Here is a 19,689-nt window from a genome sequence, read left to right as displayed (position 1 = left end):
AATGCAGAAGGTTTAGACTTTAGCAAAGGAAATAAAGCAATAAGACACCAAACCACAACCGAGCATTGATTCGCTAGCAAAAACTAATTTTTACAGATCATATTCTTAAAAAGCCAGCTTTCCGAGTCATCTAGGCGAGTACTATGCAATCAGCTAAATTGATCACCAATAAAATTAAACGGCATAACTATTCTGATCCCAAAAGACGTGGTAATACGCCCTTGACCGTTTTTATCTTCTAACAGACACTCCACGTTTTATCACCTTTACCTAATTACCAATTTTCCAGTTAACTGAACGGTGAGACTGAATGATTGACCGATAATCAGAGCCGCAGTGAATGAGTCGGTGTGTACCTACCCTGGACCCCGAGCTAGAAGGGCGGGAAAAAATTGATTGCGCCGAATCAATTCATTTGCGGTTCGTTCAGGGGTCGGCGGCGTTTTTGTTGACACCTTTGAGCCTGACTTTTTATTTTACCTTCTGGGCCGGTCGCCAAAGGAATCGGGACGTGCCGTCAATTTTAATTAGTCCCAAGTAGCTGAGCAGAGACAGAATTTAACAGCAACAGCTAATTAAGTAACGCCTGCGGTTAGATTTAGATAATTAGGTGGGTAGTTGATTCAAACGCAAGACGTCACACCAATCTATATTTACCAAAAATAAAATGCAACAGCTCAAAATAGAGCGTCACGTTCCATTCACAAAAAAACAACTTCCATCGAAACACGAAAACTATGAAACGCTCACATTTCGCGCAGCATTCCGGTAAATTCCGTTGTGTATGTGCAAATTTTGGAATCGAATATCTCATTTGAACTTAGCTGCACGGTACAGGAAGCATGTAGAAAGCCGGGGTGTATTTCAAAGCCTTCAATTTGTACCCGTCGTAATTAGACTCTGGTGCTGAAGTGCACACGGATCTAATGGGGTCTGCATACGGGTCAGATCACAGTGGAGAGGAACGTAGTTAAAAATACGAATAAATTAACATAGGTTGGCGTGTTAAGTGTCGCATGACTGTGAAGAGGCATTGACGGGAGAGCTTCGAGGGGTAAATTGGAACGGTGTTCGATACTACGCGAATGCTAAGAGGGCCCCAATTACTGTTTCGATTAGGGTTTGCCTTTTGTATGACTACCTATCATTCCTACTAGGGAAATAATCCTAAAGGAGACTTTCTGTAGCTTAGAAAACTGTGTTCAAAACAGACTATTCCTCAAGGCTCGCGGGTGTGTATGAACAACCCCTATGTAGACGAAATATTGTGCAGTGTTGGTACCTTCCCACAAACAAAACAAAGGACGATACAGAATTTTGAGAATTGTTGAAATAAAAATACTGATCACGTGTTCAAATCACTTTAATTAAACTTGCTCATAATCATAATTAAATCTTAGAAAACAACATACAAAATAATATTCAGTCATTAGAGTTAATATTCATGAGAATTATATTAAATATTAGTTACAACGTAATATTCTTACAACAGGGGTGCGTGGCTGATTGTTTTGGAGAAGGAATATTCAAAATGAAATCAACTTGAAAAGTTTATCCAATCTTTGATGTCAACCTATTGTATTATTTATAGTTCAATATTTTAGTTTGCATTTAAAACCAGCGCAATATAAGTTTATTAAAATTTATTATCATGTAAAGAAATATACCCCTGTCCTAGTTATTTTATACATCCTAAATATCACGTACAAGAAATTTATCATTTACAAAGGCGCAAGTAAATGCAAAGCTAATGCGTGTAGAAAAACAATTAATGTATCAAAAGTAAATCTAAGTTAGTACAATTTCATAAAAAAATACCGGCAAGAATATTTTCTTAGTGATGTCATTTAACGAAGTTGTGACAACCTGCGAAGGTATGAAATTCTCGTTTCGATTTCATTGCGCAGTTGACACAAAGCTTTAGAAATGAAGTTATAGAAATTGTGGTAGAAACATTCTATGAAACACGAAAACATATTCGTGTTCCTTTGAGAAAATGCGGTAAAGTATATATCTCACAACAATTAAGACGCAGCTTAATAGATGGAATATATTTAACCTTATTCAATAGTTTGGTAAAAAATTACAAGAATGTATTCAATAAAAAATCTAGAGTTACAATAAGTTATAAAAAACAATAAATAATACATTTTGTAAAACATCAATATGAGTACAAAACCTTTACAAATATTAAAGCAATATTTTAAAACTAGTGTTATAGCTACACTTAATAAAAATGATAGAAACGAAGTTTTTGGAGACGTCAGGAAAACGAAAGAATACATCAGTAATTGAGTGCCTTTATAAAGTTAATTTGAATGAAAGTCGAAGCTTGTAGTAAATATGTCTTGGTAAATTATAATATGGAACCAAATCAATTGGTTAAACATTTTTATCATAACTCAGTTTTATTAATATAATGTCAAAAGTAAATTTTGTCATGGAAATTAATACTATTTAGAAAAAACATCGCGAAAACAAAAAGCACAATAATGTGTAATACTATATTTTTCCAAAAAATAAGCTTATACATAGAGAAGCTTCTGATTATCACGATACTTCTCGAATTCAATTGTCCAAAATTACGGTTGCTACTATAAATAAAGTCCAAATGTTAATAAGGGTTCGTCATTTATTATTTTCGACGCCCATTTTATAAACTTTTATAAGTTTAGTTTTTAGTTTACTTTCATAAGTCTATTTGTTAGAGCAAATATTTTAGATCAAAAGAGTTATTTTGCCACGCAGTGTTAGTAATCCTGAGTGGACAAAACTAAGCTTTGCAGAGCGACCATCAAATTGAAGCGACACATTCAATAAGTCTGACGTATGCCAATACTAACCGATTTAGATTAAATTTCAGCCGAAACTTCGCGAATATACACACCACAAACTTTGAGTACATATTGAAAGTCCAAAACGTATTATTTTCACTAATGTTATTTGAATATCTTATACCTACAGATCCGTGAAATTGTTTTGTGTGCAAACTGTAATTAGTAACAAACTTCGACTATACAAAACGTATATTAGAAATTTCGAAGCCTTTACAAACATTTTTGTTCAACATTAATTAGTTGCCTAATTAATTTGTTACATAATTCAAGTCCCAAAATATCGTAACGTATTCTAAAATTATAATTTACATATTTAATTAACTAATCCTGTGTGAAGGCTAAATTAAATATTTTAGTTCAATAAAATTTTAATTTACAGGACAGGATTTTGTTCATTTATTTTTATTATCTAGAAATGTTCTTATAATCCGAATTATCTTAACTAGGGACGTGCTAATAGTACAAACGTGTTACCTAGCCTACTTTGTACAGTTTGGTTGTGTTCTGTCGTCACTTCCTGGAGATGGGCGGCGGCCGCGAGTAGGGATGCGACTGGAAGCGGTCCCGCGCTCTCACTGCTTTGTAACCAACTGACTTTTGAGTGACATTCGTCTTGCCGCGACCCAACGAGTCTATTAGTTTGTTAAACGGCACACGGACACGACATGTAAGGGAATTGTTAGTGGGTTAACAAACACTCACATTCATTATGTTATAAATTGTGAAAAGTATGCAAATGTATTTATTCTAACTTTGGATGTCATGTATGCGTGCATTAAAATGTAAAGTGTAAATTATGATGACAACAAAATTTCTTGGCTATGTATGTATTTGAGAATGCTGTATAGTTTTCTTCTGAGGATTTAGGTCTACAAACAAATAAACTACAACAACACAATGGACGTGACACACAATGACAACACGGCTAGTTTCACCACATCCAAGTGTCTATAGAAATTACCAATTAAATTAAAAGTCGATATATACAGAACAATTTAATGTTCTATGGTTTAATAAACATTATGACAGCTGGGGTATAAAACAACAAGGCAAGGCATGCGTTACATTTAAGTGACCCATGAATCGACAGATCATCCCAGGGATGCCTGGGAAATGCCTTTAGTTTTTCATGAACAAATCATTAATTAAATGCTAGAAAAACAATCATAACTCAGTAGTGAAACTAGCCTTTATTCCAACATGCATAAGGTTTATAATTACCTTGTACGTTCCTCTGCGCTTGCGCGTCTCTAGGCACACTTGAGCCGAAGCCGAAGCTCCGAGCAGGCGGGTTGGGCTGCGGCGCCGGCCGGCGGAACGGCATCGCCTTGCCGACCACTGGCTTTACTATTTTGGCTAGAAAAAGCATAATTTTTAAATAACATTAAAATGTTAGAAATGTGGAGGGTACATTCTGCAAACTTAGACATCCTAATGATAGGTAAAGTCGAGTAAAAAACAAGACAACCACAATCTAGGTACCTACCTACCTAATCATATATTGTATCAAAATCGGCCCGTCTATTTCTTAGTAGATGTTTCGAGCTACAATGTTTTAAGATTGAGAGGTCATTAAAGTCTCTCATAAGATTGAAACGTTAAAATTATAACTCCTCTCCTTTATCGTGTTTAATGAGAAAGTTAGCAGCAGCATCACGTACCTCTATCGCCGAAGTTGATCGCTCTTGGCATGGTATTCGTCCTATCCATCAGCCCCCTCTTCTCTGGAACAATTTCAGTCTTAAATTCTGTCTTCACCGCCTTCTTTAAAGCTTCCTCCATCTTGCCAGTCAAAACAAACGTCGAATTCAAGTCCTTAGGGTCTATGGGACCGTAGTTCTCAACGTCAGCTGTCATGTCATATTCTCTCTTGATTTTCTTTGCAGAATTCAAGTTTCTCGTCGTGTCTAAACTCTCGAAGGAGTCATTAATTATAATGGTTTCGTTATTAGGCAGTTTAATTGGTGTTCCCTTGCGTTTTTCCGCTGATAACCTGATAGGATCTTTATTTTCTACGTCGGTTAAGTCGTCACTGTCAGTTATGTCTACGGGTATGTCGTCTTTTTTGGAGAAACTGGATTCTAATGTCGTTGATGGTTTGCTTAGGTCTAACGTTGAGATGAATTTGAAGTGTGCGTCGCCTTCGTGGCCATCACCCGCCCATTTTATGCCTTTAGCTGATTTAGCCTTTTTCATAATTTCTATGTACTCAGACGCTAGTGCTGGCGGTACTTTGTCATAGCCTTTGAGCGTTAGATACAATTTTTTCAACATACTGGGCATCTCGCTCATGTATTCGGTGAACGCGTCGATCTCTCCATATTGTATGGACATGAGTTTCTGCCTTAAACTGTCTCTAGCATTTATCTGTCTTAATTCGGTGTTTAAGTGTACTTTGTCAATAAAGTCGGTTAATTCGGGGCAGGCGGAGAGAGCTTGTTCACAAAGAGTGTTCAGTTTCTTTTTGCTATCGTCCCATTTGGTCCATGCGGTCATAACTTTCGAGTCCAAATGTACAGATTGTTTCATGTAACTTTCAGCTGCGCGTTCTTGACGTGGTATTTCTTCTGTGCACATCTAAAGTAAAAAAATATTGAATCAATTACTTTGCAGAAAAGATGAGAAGTAGAAGATTGTCATGGTATGGGCATGTAATGAGGAGGGATGATATGCATGCAACAAAGTGTGTGCTAAGTATGAATGTAGATGTAGATGGATAGGTCTTCCACCTAAGAAAAGATGGACGGATTGCCTGAAAGATGACATGAATAGGAAGGGAGTGAGTGTCAGTATGACGAGTGACAGTGAGTCCACACAAATGTTTACCAAAAATAATGTGAAAACTTAATTTCTACAAACTGCCAACTCTCACTATACAGTTACTTTTACAATCTATACTAATATTATAAAGAGGAAAACTTTGTTTGTTTGGTTGTAATGGATAAACTCAGAAACTACTGGACCGATTTTAAATATTCTTTCACCATTCGAAAGCTACATTATTCACGAGTAACATAGGCTATATTTTATCCCGTTGCGGGCAGTAGCTCCCACGGGACGCGGGTGAAACTGTGGGAAAACGTCTAGTAACATATAAACGGCATAAACGGCTAGTAACATATATAATCTGACCTGTTCCATAGCCTCGCTGGAGGAGCGATGCGCGAGGTCGGCGACGTGCGAGAAGGCGCGCGTGCGCAGGCGCTGCCGCAGCGCCAGCACGCGCTGCCGGCACATCAGGCTCAGAAGAGTGTCCTCCACTGCACCGTATACTGCCTCCGCCTCTGAGATACGCTTGCGCCAGTCTTGTACAGCTGGGGGAAAAGACTTGGGTCAAATAAAGAGGTTCTAAGAAGTAGTAGAAAACTCATTCTTCGTCTTCTTGGCGAGTTAATGGCGGACGACTTAAGGATGCCCATAATGGGTATGGGAATATGAATGTTGTATATTAGAAAACTTGGCGGACTACGCTGAATATTGACTGTGTCAACTTGAAGTTAAATTAATGAAGTCATTAGTATAAAATACATTGGTATTAGGGTAATCAGGTTTTTCAGAGTATCATAAATTACCCATTCGCTGAAAAACTAACAAATAAGAGACTGGTAGTATATTAATGTCGCTGCGCAGGACCCAATTTTAAATATGTGCAGATGTCGAAGGTGTACTTGGGTAGGTATTCAAAATTTAGTTGCGAATCGCCATAAGCTAAGCCATAATAAATAGAATAAAACAAACCTTTCTCCCTCGCCCTATCCGGTTCCCTCGACACCACTTTAACACTAGACAATGAGAGTTTTGCCTCCAATTCCTTAACCTTTTTCTTCAGCTCCTCATTAATCTTAACATATTGAGAGAGCCTCATGTCACCGTCAACAATATTCTTTTTAATGCTCAGTTGTATTTTATTGGCTCTGGCTGCGTATTTCAGTGTGTTGTATGTGTCTTCGTAACTGATGCTTGCTGGGGAGACGTTGGCGATCATAACTGTCTTGCAGTTGCCGCCGAGACTGTCTTTTAGGAGCCGGGTGAGTTTGGAGTCTCTGATGGAAGAGAAAGGGAAAGAATGAATTAACTGACACAAAGCTATGCAACATAACTTGGTATAAGAAAGAGTCCTGTATTTAGAAAACTGCTGTATTTTGTACACTGTATTAATATTACACATTTGCATTTTATCGTACCTTAATTTTTTATCATGAATTGAGAGATTGAAACTTCAAACAAGGTCAATACTTTGTGAACAAAGCGCAGGATGATTTTAAGTGACCAGTATGGATGTGAAATCATTAAACGCCTCCTTCTTTAAGGCAGAGAGGCAGAGACAGGTTGTTGCCTAAAAACCCCTATCTAACTCTTACCAACATGTCTGGAAGATGAGTATATTAATGGCTATCGCAAAAATACATTCAAAGCCTTACCTGTAAGGGATATAACTGCTACCATCAGCGAGCCTGTTGATACAGTTGCCCAAAGACAGCAAGCTCTTGTTGATGTTAGCGCCCTCCTTGAAGCGGTCGCCGACGCAGCCTGTGGCCGACGCGCGCTCGCTGCCCGCCAGGTCTATCATGGACAGTTTCACTATGCGGAGCTGACTGCTCGTCTTGTAGCGCATTTGTACGTATACCTGGTGATTAGTAAATAAGCTTGTTTAAGTAACCGATAACCGTTGCGAGTTTTAGAGTGGAGACCACGCCTCGGTAAACGTAGTGTAGGACGTCCTCAGGCACGGTGGAGTGATGACTTGCGCAAGACGGCTGGCAGGAGCTGGATGCGAGAAGCCGAAAATCAATCTCAGTGCCGTGGACTTGGAGAGGCCTATGTCCAGCAGTGGACTGCATAGGCTGATGATGAATAAATGAATGAAAGTAACCAAGTACTGAAGGATTCAAAGCAACAGATGGCACAAGAAAATGTTGAAAAGATTTTTTATAAAAGATCAAAATGTATCCTGTATATGTGCTTCCTACTCGAACCTGCATCCTGGTAGAAATACATAATGCACCTGGATAAAATTGAGGGCATAGCCTGCCTCTATAAATGGGTGCGGTAAAGCTGAATGACATTTTTCAAATTGATCCAGTAGTTCTCAAAATGAGCATGTTAAAATACTGGATGTTTCATCTTTGCGTGTACCAACATGGTATTCATAAACTAGAAGACATGATTTATATTGAACTACAATAATTTCACAGCATTTATAGTTATCGGCACGTAATAATGAGCTCTTGGGGAAAGAGTGGGGATCGCTTTGCGCACCGTACACTTATGGCAATAAACCAATAAATCACTTCTGCGAAGGTGAAGGTCAGGGCTCAATATTCTTGCCGATGATTATAAGTCACCTCATCATGATCAGTTAGACAGATGACAAATGAAAAATTATTTAGGTGCCAATTATAGCATGAAATCAATGAGAAACCTAAGCACAATGTGACTAAAAACTACAACAAACCTGAAAAACAGCATGACTCCTGGAACTCTCAGCATTAGCATCCGTTGGATGCTGTGTCCTATTCTTATTGCCGTTCTCCAGCATGTTGAGCAGTTCCCGAGCAGTCTTGATGTTGGCCAGGGTCAGGCCGGCGACCATCACGCCGTACTTGGAGTCTTCTCGCAGTTGTAGCGGTGTGCTTGATGGTTTTAGTAAGTCGTAAACATTCTCATTGTATACCTGTAATTTTAATTATTTTGTTTTTAGGTACGAGTGTGGTTACTTGTTTTATGGATAGAATGAAAGTATTATAGTCAATAGATACGCAACACTAACAAAACAATGATAATATGTTAGGTAAATTGTTGCTATAAAACAAGTTAATTTAGGAGAAAAAGGTAAGTTCTTTCTTTACCAATAATGTGTTATACACAATTTGAATGAAGTCCATACACCTACAAAGTTTTAAAAGTATCTAACACAACTCTCAAGCAAATAAACACTAAGTTAAGCCACACAGTAGCTAATTACTTTCATGATTTAATATGTACTTAGAATGTTTGTAGGTCAAACCCACAAGAAAACTAATGCTTGGTTAAAACTATACAACTCATAGAAAACTTGCTTGAAACTTCTACCTCTATTGATTAGTTGGAAGCCATAAAAATAACTTAAAACAACTTACTTCAATGTAAGAAACTCCAATATCAAATTCCCTTTCGTGCTCGAAAGAGTTTATAGTATAAAATAAGTGTTCCATAGTCAAATATGAGATGCCCGGGTGCTCATTGTTGCCAATCATAGTGAATGTCTTCCCTGCGCCTGTAGCACCATACGCAAACACTGAACAGTTGTAGCCCTCCATTAAAGACGCCAAAATATCCTTTGTAGTTGTCTCAAACACATCTTTGTTTGTCGCATCCAATCCACAAACATTATCAAACACAAACTTTAACTCTTTATTGGCGCGCTTTAAAAAGTTTTTGTTTGGCTGTTGGACTCCTTGGTAGAAAAAAGGCTGGGCCTCCTCTTTAGGGTCGAATACTAGCATCTTATCGTCCACCACGTCTACGACGACGCGGGTGTTCGATTCCAATTCCCTCTCATTCAAAGGCCTAACTCTTACAACAACCTTGACGTTTGCAGCCATGTTTTGTGTTGATCCGCTCTTCGATGGTGCAAGAGCAGTGGACGGACCCTTCTGCCCGACCTGCCTCGGTCTTTCCACTCTAACCATTTTCAGTGACGCTCAATCAGGACCACAAAAGTATCTCATTAAAAGAAGACGCCTGTCGCTCGCACACAAGACACTAATACACAGTTTAGCAGCTCGCAACTTCAACACAAGTTATAACGGCTCGACTCGTTAATTAATTGAATTAAATAATAAATATAAATATAATTGGAACTCCGTTTCATAACCGTTTAACAGTCAAAGTAACCGTCAGCAGTCGAAATTTAAATTGAAAGTGACAGACGCGTTCTACGCTTTCAGCCAATCCCGAAGCAGGCGCCAGCGCGTCACAATAACGTTTCATTTCACAACGTTAACTAGAAAGGGTACGTTACACAAGGAGACTTTACTAATTATAGTGTATTTTGAATGTTTTTAGATTAAACAAACCAAAAAATACCGTATTTAATGACATGAAACAACGTATTGTAAAATTTAAATAGTTATGTGAAGTTCAGTTAAATCGATAAAATGGAACGATTAACTTGTACGTTCCATTTTACAAGCGTGGCGCTGATTCGCGCGTTTTTTGTGGCCCACAAAAGCCACGAATGAAAGACAATTGCATGCGGCAGAGATGAGAATGTTAAGAGGTATGTGTGGAGTTACGCGAATGGATAGAGTGAGGAATGAGTATATAAGAGGAAGTTTGAAAGTAGCGCCGGTATCAGAAAAACTGCGTGGAAACCGGCTGTCGTGGTATGGGCATGTGATGCGGAGGAATGAGAGTCATGTTGTGAGGAAGGTAATGAGTATGAACGTGGACGGATATAGTGGAAGAGGAAGACCAAAGAAACGATGGATGGATTGTGTGAAAGTAGATATGGTAAGAAAGAATGTTACTTGTGAGATGACGGCAGATAGGAGCGTATGGAAGAAGAAAACATGCTGCGCCGACCCCAAATAAAATTGGGATAAGGGCAGGAGGATGATGATGATGACCTTAGAATTAGTGTTTTGTAGGTACGGAGGTACGGAGACAAAAATATATGTGAAGTATTAAAAAAAAAAAAGATTTTTAGTTTTTTTCTCTCCATCAAGTAGACCCAGAACTTTACTAAGTAGCGTTTTTACCCGGTAATGAAACTAAAACCTAACTATAATCTAAGAACTGATTTTAATAGAAAATTAACCTTTATTTATAATACTAGTCAGGCAAGGGATATCGCTTTTATTGTGACATCGTCGCTGTATAAGAAACAAATACAATTTCCTCTTAATTTCCGCCAGCGATCTTATCTGGACATAACGACAGGCTTAACATTCAACGGGGATTCTTACTAAGACTTCGGAAATAGACGCACTTTCATTGTCCTTGTCTATTAGATAACTGTTTGAGTCATATATCAGCTTTAAGTGTTAATAAATAGGTGGGTTCGGAATTAAAATTATTATCTAGATAATCTGCTCAATGGGTATAATATGCCTAGGTAATTAAATTGCCTCCCAAAGTAAACTTTCAACCGTCAACTGAAGATAATCCCTCTTATTATAAAAACTGCCGCAAGTAGTGGTTTAAACCAGACTGAGGACGTCTTGGTTTGTTACGGTACTTACGAAAGTCCTTACATCCTTATTACAAAACGTAGACTAAGAGAAGACGGTTTAGTACTTCGATTTGTCTCTGTGTGTGTGTGGTTCAAATAATATCCACAGATTATAAGCAACAAATATTTAAATCATTCGTTCAATCGTTCCGAATTCTGTGCGCCGTTCCTTTTTACATTATTTTGTTAAGTCTATTTTGATGAAAAGTTTATAACTATGATAATAAAAAAAATATCTCTGCAGTTGAAAATATTACTTTTTATCATTTAAAGGTAATTTTATATTTCTAGTATCTTTTAACGATATACGTGATCCAATTATTCTCTTTTATACAACTATCGAGTTTGCGCGTATAACGGAACGTCAGTGCGCGTATCCGAGTTATGTTTTGTTTTTAGGTTAGAAATAACTTGGATTATTTTCATCCCGTTTTAAATGATTGAATAAGACGTTGTGCATCTAATTAGAACCTCTTCAAAATTAAGTGCACAATAACTTACACACAGAATATCGTGTGCATTAAATTACCAAAAGAAAATGAAACAACATAAAAGTACAAGTTTATATTTTATTCCGATGTCTATTTATACAGTCAAACGCACTGATACATGTTGGACACTGTTCTTCATCACACAATCTTGTTCCCTTGCTCATCTTGGCATTTTTGTACCTACATTTTAGCAAGCTTCCAGTCTTTTACAAACATTGCATATTACTGGCAAAGATACGGCGTGCAAAACGCCAAAATAGTCTTCTGTAAATAAACAGTAAACTGTATGATAATCTGATATATTTTCGAAGTTTCATCAAAATGCATGTGGTAGTTTATGCGTGGAACATAAACAAACATCCACAATAAAAACTTTGACTCTTATATAATTAATAGGATGTTTTGGCAACTTACTTGCCCTGTAAAGGCTACGTACCTTATGGCGAGCCCAGTTGAGCATCATAGGATCATCATGCATTCAATTGACTATTATTTCGAAAAACAAATCGATATTTATATCGAAAATTGTCGTCAGGTAATTTGAAGAGATTTTGTCGATGACGCACACTGTTGGGACCCCGGACACTCTCAATAGTATTCAAACACATCCAAGTATTCCAAATCACACATATTTATATCCACTTTCGTTTTTTTCATCACAAAACAAATAACCTCAAAAGTAAATAATGACGGAATTTGACGTTTGTCGACTAAGTACTGCAGTTAAACTAGGGGGCTCGATGGTTTATCTTTTGTACTACAGATAGTAATAGGACTTGCGATAAACTGCGTTTTGTAATAACGTTTTTTCAAGGTCGTACTTACAGCTGGATTAAAGGTAGTACAAAAGCCGATACTTATTTGATACCGCGTTTTATAATAAGAGGGTTGGTGTTTTTTTCTAAAGTCATACTTAAGATTTTTACTTTGTAACCATTTTCTTTTAAACATCTCTTTGTGACTCCATAACTGGTCAGTTCGATATCATAATTTCAATCTTTCAATACCCCTTTGTCATCTCCGTAATGGCCTCGGGACTTTATCGATGGCGCTTAATTTTATTCGTCGGTCTCCGTATATTTTATGGCGTGCACAGTAAAATATTGTGACTGCCAGGATTGATGTTAACAGCCGATGTTTAGACGTTAAAGCAGAAACGTGTAGTATCGTGTATATAAAAATAAAAATTAATTTTTAATTAAAAAAAAAAATAAAAAAAAAAAATATATATTTGCCGTCCCGCGAAAAAACTGCTATTCTTTGTCCCGATTTGTTCTACGAACCACTGTCTGTCTATCTGAGTGCCTCCTATGATGGTTAATTTTGCGGTCTTCCACAAAAAAAAGGCGTAGGCCTTTATTAATCCTTTAACAAACAAAATGAACCTTCCATTTCATTGCAAGTAGGTAATATTAACATCCACCATCGACTGCATCATGCATAAATAGTTTTATCGTGTCATCGCTATAATTATTGAGTTCCATTCAAGTACAGTCATTACCATACATCGATTTGTTATTTTATTTCTGTTTAATCTGGCAATGGCTTCCCAATGTGTGCTTTACGTGTATGAACAGTAATGCACATTATGCAGATGGGTTTACATTGGCACAGATTTATGCAATATGAATTAAATTTATTCAGAAAGGATTACCCATGATGGTCTTTTCGTCAAACGGAGCGTTCGTCATGGCAGGGCGTTGTGGTCGTATTGTGATTAGGGGTTGTGCATATCAAAATGAAAGCCCTATGGAGCGCCACATTAATTACTGTGTATTCCAATTCCTAACTAATATTTTAAATAACACTAAAATAATAAAAAGAAACAATTTAATAAAATAACATACGTCTTCCAAAGAACCGTTTCGTGTTTCGTACATTGTAATTAGGAAATATGGAAATTACATACGTCGCAAGCTGAATTCTTAACAAGAAATCTGAACGGCAAAAGCACCCTGTCATTATTCGCTAATAAATACATGTAACAACTGCATTTCACGTAGAATTTCTCACGCCAATTATAAGAAATTTTAGTCACATTTAATGTCGGGATTTCAGATAGTTCAGTTGTTCAAAATGTCGGCAAAATTTTCGATCATGCAAATTTTTAAATTCCTCGAGGATCCAGCATATCCGTCTGTAGGACCTCATCTAAAACTGCTAGGATTTACGGGTCTCTGGCATCCGAACCGCCACACCTTAGTGGGTCGCTTCAAACATATTCTCTTCTACATCACCATATCATTCTTCTTCAGCCAGTACATCAAATGCTTCATCAACTTCAACGCCAGCTCCCTGAAACTGATTCTTCAGTATGCTCCATTTCATATGGGCATCGTCAAATCCTGTTTCTTTCAGAAGGACTATAAGACTTGGCAGCAAGTGATTGACTACATGTCGTCAGTGGAACTCGCTCAACTGTCCAAAAGTAACAAGGAACAATACAAAATAATCTACGATTACATCAAGAGGAATCGGAAAGTGTCTTACTTTTTTTGGGCTCTCGCTTTCTTCTCCAATTTTAGTATTTTCACTGAACCGTACCAAAAGAATCAGATAAATGTTAACGGTACTAGTATTTATTTGAACATTTTTGATGGCTACACCCCATTTCAGAAGGAACCTCCTGGCTACTACATTTCCATGTTGATCCAAACTGTGTTAGGTCATATTGTCAGCGCCTACGTGGTGGGTTGGGATACTCTCGTGGTCTCAATCATGATATTCTTCGCTGGCCAGCTGAAGATTACCTGCTTGCGTTGTAAGATGATGATAGACGTGACTAATCCGATGAAAAGCCATCTTCGAATCGCGGAATGTCATCGATTCCACACCACTTTGGTTGAGTAAGTAAATTGGCTCTTTATTCTTCCTTTAACTAAAAATAATGTGTGATCTTTTTTTTACAGAAAAGAAAATAACAACAAGAGAAGATTGTTTCTCACATCACATACGTCCCATAACATTTGGAATACATTTCAAATGTTGACCATAATGGGTCCCCGTCCCCCTTGTTTTAGGGATCTCACCGACGGGCGAGATATTTCCAGTGCCTTAATAGATTTCAAGCATCCCTCTGAAGCTGGGTGCCTCAAGCGACCGCCCCGGTCATCCCCTGGGTTCTAATTAAATTACGGTACTGTTTAAATCGTTGCAGGTACACGCGAATATTCAACGCGCTGATATCTCCGGTAATGTTCGTGTATTTGGTGGTGATTTCAGTGAACCTCGGCGTTTGTATTATACAGATTGTTGAGGTAGGTGTCTGATTATGTGTTTGTGATTTTAGAATAGCATTAAACTTTATTTGTTTTAACTTTAGTTTAACGTGGAATGAGTGATTTTATGAGTGCAAAGAGAAGTTTTGGACTGTATTTCGTCGTAAAAAATTTCATAAAAGATAGGATTGTCCATGATTTTATTTAGTGATTTTTGTGGAACCATTCCAGGCTTTGTAAGCACTTGTATTTTCTATGCGTTTATATCCTTAGAAAATGCGTTGTCTAACTAAAACTTGTATTCCTATTCAGATTGAAAATGACGTGCCTACACTAGTATCAAGCATTCTGTTTGTGATGGCGTGTTTGATACAACTGCTGCTCTTCTACTGGTATGCCAATGAAGTTACTCATGGGGTAATTTGTGCTTCACCTACCAATCTGTATTACACCTTAGACTTTTTCAAAATCTGCCTAAATTGTTCAAAAGTGCAGTGGTCCCAGAAAGTAACCTTCAGTCATTCACTTCATATAGCCTGCAGCAATTCTTCACCACAATATTCTCATAATTAGATCATTCTAAAAAGCAATCTAACACTGCAAACATCCGCACAAAAACTTTCAACTCCGCTTCTAGCAAATAATAAAGACTTAATTTGAACATTTTAGAGCACCTTTGTGAGCTACAGTACTTTTGAGAGTAATTGGCCTGAAGCTAATAACAAGTTGCAAAGGGAAGTGGCTCTGTTAGGTCTGACCACGGAGAAGATGCTCGTCTTCAAAGCGGGGCCTTTCAATCAGATGTCACTGGCCACTTTTATTGCGGTAAGCTGTTATTGCATTCTTTTTTCACGGAAACTTGTAAAAGTTTGCACTATGTGCCAGTCTAGTCTGTATTTTTTTATGTCCCAGTCTCTGAAATTAAAAGGAGTCCACAAATACACTCAGCGGCACGGAATCTGGCCCAAGCACATTTGGGCCTTATAACCATTATTTAAATGAAAAATCTGAATTTTTATTTTAAAATTGTTTAATTTACTCATTTTCCAAAATAAAATGACTAACAAACAACAGAATTGTGAGGATTTTCATTAAGTTTCATTGAGATACAAAACAGAGTCCTTTGCGGCAATAATCACCATAAACTTTTAAATTCAACATTTTTAACAAAACAGAAAGTTATCGAATTTTAATAATTGGTGTTTCTTCCTCTTGATCTAATGACTGCCTGCATACGATCTGGCATGCTCTGGATGATGTTTTTTATCTCCACGTGAGAGATCTGCTCACAGGCAGCTACCTGCGCCGTTTTCAGTTCACTGAGAGTTCGTGGTGGGTTACGACTTGCTCGGACCTGTTTTTTAAGCATGTTCCAGACATGTCCTACAGGATTCATGGCTGGGTTTCTTGCAGGCCAGTCCAATTTTTGAATACCGACCTCGAACAAGTAATCGATTACGCAAAGAGCTGTGTGAGGTCGAGCATTGTCCTGCATTAAACGAAATTCTTCACTTCCTATGAATCCCTGATAGGGTAAAACATGATTTTGAAGGATCTCTTCAATATACCGCACTGTTGTCAGACGACTTTCGACAACCAATAATTCAGTACGGGCTTCTGAACTTATGCCTCGCCAAACCAAGATAGACCCACCATGAAACCCGACTGTTTGCTTGGTAGTGGTGGGAAAAAACCATTCTCCGCGCATTCTCCATTCACATTTACGGCCGTCTGGAGCTCTTAAGACGACTCTGCATTCATCGGTCCATAAAATTTTACTCCATTGGTCATGCGTCCAATTTGCATGTTCTCTTACAAACCTAAGTCTGGCTATGCGATGGTGCGGGAGATGTTCCGGGCCTCGAGTTGGTCTTCGAGCACGCAGATCCCGTACCTCCATCCTTCTTCTTATTGTGTGCTTACGGACGTTGACTTCTCTTGCTGTTTGCAAAGGCTGGCGTATCTCTAACGCAGTGAGAAACCGATTTTTCATTATTGCACGTACGATAAATCGGTCGTCGTGCACCGACGAACACCTTACACTGCCACTTTCTGGTCTTTTTGTGTAAAGGCCAGTCTGGTCATACATTTTCTATGCATATTTTTTACATGTACGCGGTGCACTTAAAGTTTCAACCATCTTCCGCTGCGTACGCCCTTGACGTCTTAGCAACACTATTTGAGCAACTTGAGCTGCAGTAAGGGTAATTTTCAGATCAAATTGTGAATAAAAGAGAAACAAAAAACGATCATAATCATTAGTTTTTTTGGAACGTGCTTAGTACTTCGGCAATTTCTATCTGAATTTAAACTTAACTTTCTGCTTTGTGTTCCAACAACGGAATCTGTTTCTAGTGTTATAAAAGTTAAACAGATACACATTATTCTGTATTTTAATTAACAATTACGACATTACTGACAATATGTCATATGAAATTAGAATTTACAACGGATATCTGGGCTGATATCTACTTGTGTTTGTTTGGGCCAAATTCCGTGCCGCTGAGTGTAGATAAGTGTTAAAACGATAAACAGTTTTCTCCAAACATGGTGGCGGTTTGCAGCTAATTTCGGAGCCCAAGTACGCGCATGTAGTCCATAACTTTGGTCTTCGCCCAGTACAGCCTCGCGCGCGATGTCATCTGCCGTCAAGAAGATTGGCGAAAACCTTTCTACCTAAGTAGGTACCTACTTTACATTTTCGTTCATTAATATAGGTACCTATATTCTTTTTGCAGATACTAAGAGCGAGCTACAGCTTCTACACCCTATTGAATAGCACAAATTAAACAAAAAACGAGCACGGTAGAGCGACAGCCAAGTTCGAGCATCTACCTAACATTGTAGTAAAATAGCGTAGTAAATAATCGAAATAGCACTAAAACGTTTCAATTTATTTTCTTTCACCGTAAACAAAGTAAAAAAGCAATAGAAAAATTCTTATTAATTTTTATTTTCCGGTCAAAAATAACCTCTCCCGTAATTCCCTTGTTATTTGGACCTTCAGTATTTACGGACATAACTGAAATCTTCCCGGCGGAATTCTGTTTATGAAAATATTAATGAAAGAATAATAAAATAACTGAGTCATTTAATATTCAGAAAATAAAATGTAATTATAGAAAACCAGGGTCCATTTTCTATAGGGAGTAGAATGGGGAAGATCGAGAATAACCCGTTTATTAAACGTAGGTATTTGTGAGCAAAAGGGTAGTGAAAATATGGAATTTGATAAAAGTGAATCAAACCTAAGAGCCTGTCCATATTTAATAAATCTGAATATTATTAGGCTGGTACTATACTAGATTGTTCTGCGGTGTGGAACTATAGGCATCCAAGATTTGATATCAAAAAAATACTATCATATCACTGAAGAAAACTACCAGGTAAGTTTGTGTTTCATTGAATATCCCTAACATATTCTAAATTGCAAAGGACATAAACCTTCTACAACGATTACCTACGCTTATCATAACTGGCATAACCGCCAAATCCCCTTTACAAGGAACGTATGTATGTGCCTGGCCTGACGTATTGCATATAAGACTGGCTTGCGGCCAAAACACCGCACAGGGAACGGAAGAACGGATGCTGTAATTGTTTGTTATATCAAACCCGTGGGAAAGCAGCTTTAATTAAAACAATTTATATGCTGAAATTCCTCCCATAATGAAATAAAAATCCCCAAGTTTGAAGACGCCATATTTTAATAAGACTTTGCCCATAAATCACACCTTCCCTAATCACGGTTACGCCGAAATATCCCCATTTGATTGACACCCATATTTTAAATTCAAATTTAATTTCCGAACAAGTCTCGATAGAAATCCATCGGCGTTAGACCGGATACCCTACAATACGATACAATCAGACGAATATTAACTAACGCCAGCAAACTTCGAGAACTCCCAAGATTCCGACTAAATCGATTAACGAGAAATTTCGAGCTTAATCGATTCTGATTCAGCGAGTTCTCGATTGCAATGCAGTTGCAGATTTGAATTCGATTAAATGCTGTGTAGTATATTTGTGTGTTTCCTCGTATGAGCTATCACTGTCCCGACGCCTGTGTTTTCAATTACCAACACGATTTTGTCGGTCCAAATTGATGAGCTTACTCGCTAAAGCTTTTCACCAAACAGAGACGAATAACGTTGGTGGTATACTGCCGTGGCCGCAACGTTCCACCTAATCTATTGTGCTGATCGGTGTGCAAATGGCTCGAAAATATTCATGTTCGTCGATTTAGGTCGGTTTCGTTGACACGGAACCGATATTCCTTTGTTCGGTATTGTTAAACTTGAATATCGCAGAGATTTCCACTGTATGAAATTTTATCAGTCTTCCATTTCGAAAATGCTTTTTCAACAACATTGATTACACCGAACACTTATTAGCTATCACCTTTGAAATTCATAAACTTAGATTCAAAATGGTCAAAACCGGATTACAAGTGCAAATTGAATTTCGTCTCGTGTCCAGTGCAACATTATTGTTTCGCCAGGATTTAGTCCAGGAGCTACACCTTGCATAGCTACATATTCCAACTTCGCTGACCCAGTGCAATTTGTGTTTCAAGCTGGTCTGAACTTAGACATAAGTAGTCATTGCAAAGATTGTGGATTTTTGTTCATTGTGGATTCCTATTTTCATTCCTAGCGTCTAGTTGCGAATAGTAACTAACTGGCTGCCTTATGATGAAGATTAGGTAATTGAAGTCTACAGCATTTAGAATCATTTAACTATCGAGTTAGATTTATGTTTAATTTTCTAGCAATTTACAGGTCGCAATGGTCGCATGGTCGCGTTTAATTCATTTCAATAAAGCAGAGATGATTCTACGATTGACAACGTGCCGGCTTGTTTGTGGTTCGGGAGCATTCGGCTCTAATTCGTTTGTGTACAGAACCCAGTCCATATCTACAGAA

At 37.8% G+C, this 19,689-nt stretch overlaps 2 protein-coding genes across 5 annotated transcripts; one reads left to right on the top strand and one right to left on the bottom strand.

Annotated features, from left to right (window-relative positions):
- Positions 1–1,347: 1,347 nt before the first annotated feature.
- Positions 1,348–9,738, bottom strand: LOC110370469 (kinesin-like protein KIF18A). 4 transcript variants are annotated; one of them, XM_021326280.3, is made up of 8 exons: positions 8,957–9,738; positions 8,293–8,511; positions 7,259–7,464; positions 6,576–6,880; positions 5,970–6,151; positions 4,499–5,414; positions 4,059–4,193; positions 1,348–3,469 (listed from the first exon to the last, which is right to left on the bottom strand). In XM_021326280.3, exons 1-8 carry the CDS (start codon positions 9,506–9,508, stop codon positions 3,348–3,350), a joined length of 2,637 nt encoding a protein of 878 aa, XP_021181955.3. In that variant the 5' UTR covers positions 9,509–9,738; the 3' UTR covers positions 1,348–3,347. The 4 variants fall into 4 exon arrangements, with proteins under 4 accessions (XP_021181955.3, XP_021181956.3, XP_021181958.3 ...); XM_021326281.3 differs by having other exon boundaries at positions 1,348–3,427; XM_021326283.3 differs by having other exon boundaries at positions 1,348–3,415.
- A 3,422-nt stretch (positions 9,739–13,160) lies between these two features.
- On the top strand, positions 13,161–17,808 carry LOC110370489 (odorant receptor 49b). The gene is made up of 5 exons (XM_021326310.3): positions 13,161–14,389; positions 14,701–14,800; positions 15,074–15,178; positions 15,431–15,586; positions 17,500–17,808. The coding sequence occupies exons 1-5, from the start codon at positions 13,587–13,589 to the stop codon at positions 17,548–17,550; spliced, it is 1,215 nt and encodes a 404-aa protein (XP_021181985.3). The 5' UTR covers positions 13,161–13,586; the 3' UTR covers positions 17,551–17,808.
- The last annotated feature ends 1,881 nt before the right edge of the window (positions 17,809–19,689 follow it).

This window comes from Helicoverpa armigera, chromosome 4 (genome assembly GCF_030705265.1).
Source record: "Helicoverpa armigera isolate CAAS_96S chromosome 4, ASM3070526v1, whole genome shotgun sequence".
In the NCBI taxonomy this organism is placed as follows: Eukaryota; Metazoa; Arthropoda; class Insecta; order Lepidoptera; family Noctuidae; genus Helicoverpa; species Helicoverpa armigera.
The sequence above is the reverse complement of the archived record's forward strand: the minus strand, read 5'-3'. Positions and strand labels throughout refer to the sequence as shown.